Source organism: Hyalella azteca, unplaced genomic scaffold (assembly GCF_000764305.2).
Source record: "Hyalella azteca isolate HAZT.00-mixed unplaced genomic scaffold, Hazt_2.0.2 contig4936, whole genome shotgun sequence".
NCBI classification, from domain to species: Eukaryota; Metazoa; Arthropoda; class Malacostraca; order Amphipoda; family Hyalellidae; genus Hyalella; species Hyalella azteca.
In genome coordinates, this window is record NW_025935144.1 from 226,265 (window position 1) to 231,774 (window position 5,510).

At 44.7% G+C, this 5,510-nt stretch overlaps 1 protein-coding gene across 1 annotated transcript; it reads left to right on the top strand.

Annotated features, from left to right (window-relative positions):
• Positions 1-330: 330 nt before the first annotated feature.
• Positions 331-3,539, top strand: LOC108677257 (crustacyanin-A2 subunit). The gene is made up of 4 exons (XM_018165460.1): positions 331-349; positions 1,939-2,200; positions 2,787-2,880; positions 3,352-3,539. Exons 2-4 carry the CDS (start codon positions 2,072-2,074, stop codon positions 3,537-3,539), a joined length of 411 nt encoding a protein of 136 aa, XP_018020949.1. The 5' UTR covers positions 331-349; positions 1,939-2,071.
• The last annotated feature ends 1,971 nt before the right edge of the window (positions 3,540-5,510 follow it).

Below are 5,510 nucleotides of genomic sequence, written 5' to 3' on the forward strand. Positions count from 1 at the left end.
ACCTAACACACGATACATAACTCCGCTGAGGCTTCACATCGCACAATATTCTATCAACGTAAAACTTCCGCATTCCAACTTTTGTAAGTTCAAAACTTATATGTAAATGAATAAATTCACATTTGTATATAAATTACTCATTACAAACAAGCCGTCAAAAAACACACGTGCTGTCCCCCACGCGACTCATTGTTTATCAGTCGACAAGAATCTACTGCCATTGACTCTGGCGAACCTAAATGACCAGATGCCGATATCCCACGGACGAACAGGCATTAATAGAAGGCTATTGTCTAGTAGCTTCCCTATTGTATTGTTCTGACAGTTATATAGCGGGCACCAATTGAAGGTTTGCTGCTATATCAGGCATATGATATTTATCTTCTCATTTTCAAGACTTATGTCTAACATGATATTTTTATGGCAGATTAAATTTTACCCATTTACAACACATCGCCTAACTTGGTCGCGCTTTATTTAAATTAGAAGTGCGTGTTAAAAGTGCATTAAAACTGTTTACCTGATAACGTGTGAGATACTATCAAATATGGCCAGCGAATGTGCGAGCAGGGATCGGTGCATCACACATTTTCGCGGGAACATTTTAATTAAATTTTAAGTCAAATCCCATGGTCTTATCAAGCAACCTTCATTAATGAATTAATTGTATTTCTGAATATATTTCCATGTAAATGATTTTTTTCCTCGTGCAACTTCAATGAAATGAGTTTTTCCATATGCAATGAACTCGTATCTTTAGAATACACGTAAGCACTTTCGACAACCTTTCCCGCCTTTGACTGCATTTATTCAGTCATGAAAAAATACCGGGAAAAAGCTTAAATCTGACCGTTAAATTCTTCAGTAATCTTTTAACATTCAACTGGCAATTCTATTTCAACATCTCAATTTTTTTACGGAAAAACTCAATTCAAACTTCATTTTCTATAGTTTCAAAAACTTTTCAACCGACACAAAAATCTGAAATACTAGTTAATTTTAATTCCCATTGACTCACACGAATCTGGATTCATTTATCCTGGTAACTAAAAGCAATAAAATATGTTGGCGCGTCCATTTTTGTGATTGTCAGGGGATTTAATCATTGAAGTGAGCATAAATCCTCACTAATTGAGGAGTGTCCGCGTCATCAACGACGGCTCAAAAAACCCATTTCATTCAAGATACAACCTAGCGAAATTTATCATTTATGTACAGTATTCTGTTTTAGTAGGTCAGTCTGCAGCTGATGTATTGGAAAATATTCAAATAGTTGAGTGAAGTTTCCGTAAATTGTTGACTGAAAGCTTTGAGAGACAAGATATTTGAGCTCAAACTTTATTGACACATACATTTTACTTTATATTTATTTGTTAACGTTCAGAGATCAATCGTCTGTCCGAATTATTTTATCAAATAATATAAGGGGCTTAACAGACTGGTTAGGCATAGAATAATTTGACAGACATTTACCTTCATATATTGTCTACCTAATTTTTTCAAATGACACGTGCTGATATTTTCTTTGCACGCGTTGGATGGAAGACCTTGGCAATGAAATCCACTTGACATAAATCATTATCTGCTTGCAATAATTATCAAGATAAAGGAGCAGCACAGAAGCAGGTGTCCAGCAGGCTTTTGAGTCGGGCCATGTCACCAGAGCATCAGTTCTCAGCGTCAACGTCCAACGAATACATTCTTTTATGTCATATCCTTAATATTCTTAACTTTTGCCCTAACTTTGAGAACAGATCAAGCTATAAACTTTGACAAGAAGAAGTTCAACAAATATACGTATGATTCTTAACGGAACACATGAATTTATTTTTATTAAAAATCTAAGTTATGAGTGAGACTTTAGCCTGCACTTTGTACCTACTTAATAATTGTATTATATTGCACTTATAACGTCTCCGCCTTCTAATCTTTTTCCAGATAAGCTCGTCCTTCACCTCAACCAATTAAGGGGAATTCCCACTCAATTCGCAAAATTTTCGCAAATAATCAATGAAATTTATTAATTGAATGATTATTAAATTGAATACTAAATAAAATAAAAGACATCGTGATGAAGCTGTATTTCAGTCTGATCGTTTGCGCTGTGATGTCGCAAGCCCGCGCCGCCATCATGCCCAGCTTCGTCCACCTCGGTTTCTGCTCCGACGTCCCGCGGATGCCGGAATTTGACATAGAAAAAGTCAGAGGAATGAGGATTATGTCTTTTATTTGGATTAGTTTTACTCATTGCTGGTATAGTGTGAACTATTTCTCAATAATTTACCGATTTCAGTTGTAAAAATGGCTAAAAATGTTAATTTTTTCAAATATTTACTGCCGTTTATCGTCTGCTTGTACCTTTTGTGAGCACGTGAAACCTTTTGTAACTCGGATTTGAATGCTCACTCACAGTAGCGAGCGCTTGCGTTAAATCTCGATACGTCACTCGCATTCATAATGCCTTATTATGTCGCTAATGCGCTCTACACCTCTGTATATTGACAAAAATGGATTCCATCTATAAATTTCACGCATATCCATCATAACTCCATGTATCACTTATATGCACTATACCAAGGATATGCATTGAGCCGCAATGCATCCACTCATAAGCATCGTACCTCATTATGTTCACAAATGTGCTCTATACATCTATTGAATGCTTAAAATTTGCTGGTTAGAAAAATAAAATCGAGCTTGCATCTCATTCAGGCTATAATGTAGTAATCTAGGCATTAATATGGATTAAATTGAGTGCCCCCTGAAGTTTTGGCGTTGATGTGCAGTACTCGGAACGCTGGTACGTCATCCTGCAAGTGCCCAACGAGTTTGTCCCAGCCAAGCATTGCGTCACGGCCAACTACACGAGCATTACCAGCGGTGAGACTGTACACATCATCATCAATTAAACACAAATACATTACAATAAAATAGATCTCCCAACAAAATGTACTGCTCGCTCAAAACGCTCAAAATTTTTAATTAAGTTGCTATCAATCGAATCATATGAATCAGTAAATAATAAAATCGAATAATTTGATTAAGAAATTATATTGTTTCCCCTCTCTTTCCTGAATACCAGAAATCATAAAAGTATGGTAATCTTGACCAAGAATTCGTAGCCATTAATAGGTCTGCACATTCACTGTCTAAATTCATGAATCTGTTCAGTATATGAGTATTGCGAGGCCTGATTCACATTTTTCTCTACAGCAATTTGATAGAACACTCAGCCATTCATTGAATTTTAGTCACGTTGTAAGCATGTTCTAAACTCTGACCTGTATCAGTATTGATCTGAATGTATGGGTGTCAACGACCAGCTTTTCTGAATATTCTGCTTGCTCTTAGATGGAACATTCACGAACCGAAAAAGCGGTTGCGCCGACAACCGAACTGTGATCCACTCTCTGGTAGACCTGCAGTTGGTCGACCATGACTACCACACTTTCATCATACAAGCGCAGGACGAACGGCCAGAGATCGGCGTCACGGTGAGCACATATTCATTATTTTCATTTTATGATACCATTTCCTGATACTATTGTATAATACTATAACGTGATGCCATGGCATGCTACCATTACATAAGCCCCCGATCTCTGCCGCGTCTTCGTCGTGGGGGTACCCTGGCCTGCGCGTCGGCCGGATGCCCGACTTACTCGCGGGCCGGGCCAAACGGCAGAGGCCCCCCCGCCCGGATCGCTACCGGACGGAGGCTCCATCATCTTTTCCTCTAAGGGCAGGGGAACCTCGGCCTCCCCTTCCCCCTACCCACACCTTTGGCCGCCTTTCTCTCCGGGGACGCCCTATGCCCTTCTCTCCTCTCACCTTTTCTTCCTATTCGTCCTTCTTCTCCTGACCCAGGGTATCCATCCCAACCCTGGACCGGACCCCTGCTCAGTCTGCTCCCTCCCGGTTACATGGCAGCACTACTCGTTTCGGTGCTCCATGTGCATCGCCTGTGTTGAACTGGCTGCCTTCCTCGTACAACACGATGTTGCGATTGCCTGCGTCCAGGAGACGAAGCTGTCAGCGGCCTCCCGCCCTCCCTCTTTCCCTGGATACGCGCTGGAACGTAGGGACCGTCCCGGTGGCCACGGTGGCGGTCTCCTAATCCTGATCCGTCACGACATCCCGTACACCGGGCGTGACATTTCTCTCCTTCTGCGTGGCGACGCCACCATGGAGGCCATAGCCATCTCCACTACGCTCAATGGCTCCCCTCTCTGTATTATCAATATATATATCCCACCAGCCACCTCCTGCCCCCCGGGATACTCCCCGGACCTCTCCGACATTGTCACCATTCCGGACAACTGTCTGATAGTGGGCGACTTCAACGCCCATCACCCCTCCTGGTTCTCCCACACCGAGGACCAGAGAGCAGCAACGAGAGGGATCACCATCGATGACTTCATCTCTGGCTCCCCCTTAGCTTTCCTCAACGAGGATTCGCCGACCCGCCTCCCCTCCCACGGCCCTCCCTCCTCACCGGACCTCGCCATCATCACCGGGCAGCTGCTACTCAGCACCTCATGGGCTCCTCAAGTCGCCCTAAATTCCGACCATTTGCCCATCCTGCTCCATCTACCTCCCGCCGTGGAGTCTCCGGCTCCCCGGTCTGCCGCTCTTACACTAACTTTAAGAAAGCGGACTGGCATGCCTACACGGCAGCAGTTGAAGCAGCGCTCGAGGCAGTCCCTCCCCCCACCTCGTGCGGAGGCGAGTCGACCCTCAGGGGCATCCTGGTGGCTGCTGCCAAGCAGCACATTCCTGCGGGATTTCGTAAGGAGTTCTCCCCTGCAGTCAGCCCTGGCACCCGGTTGCTCATGGAGCAACGGGATGATATCAGGGCGCATAACCCTAACGACCCCCGGCTCCCCGATCTCAACCTAGAGATCTCCACTTCCATACAAGCCCATGCCAGGAACACCTGGCGGACGCATCTCGCCTCGTGCAACAGGCGAACTCACCAGGCAAAACACTGGAACCTTCTCCGCTCACTATCCGGAAAACTTAGCCGCCCACCACCCAACCTGCCAATTCAATTTGGTCAGACCCCCCTCTCGTCGCAGCGCAAGATATCCACCGCCTTCTGCAAACTTTTCACCTCCATCGCTCCGCACTCCCAAAACCCATCCACCCGCCGCCTAATGCGTCGAATTTGGGCTGAGCATCCCCTGGACAGGGAGTTCGCCCCTTTCACCCCCAACATGGTGAAACTCGCCATCGGAGTCGCTAACAATTCTTCCGCTCGGGGTCCGGATGGACTCACGGTCCTCCACCTCAAACACCTTGGCCCACGTGGCCTCCAGTTCCTCACCCACATCTTTAATATCTCTGTCGCCACGGCCTCCATTCCATCTATATGGAAAAACTCAATAATTATCCCGTTACTAAAACCAGGTAAACCTGGTAACCAGGGCTCCTCATACCGCCCCATCTCCCTCCTTTGTCCAGCGGTCAAGATCCTGGAACGCCTTCTACTCCCATACATTTCTGATTCC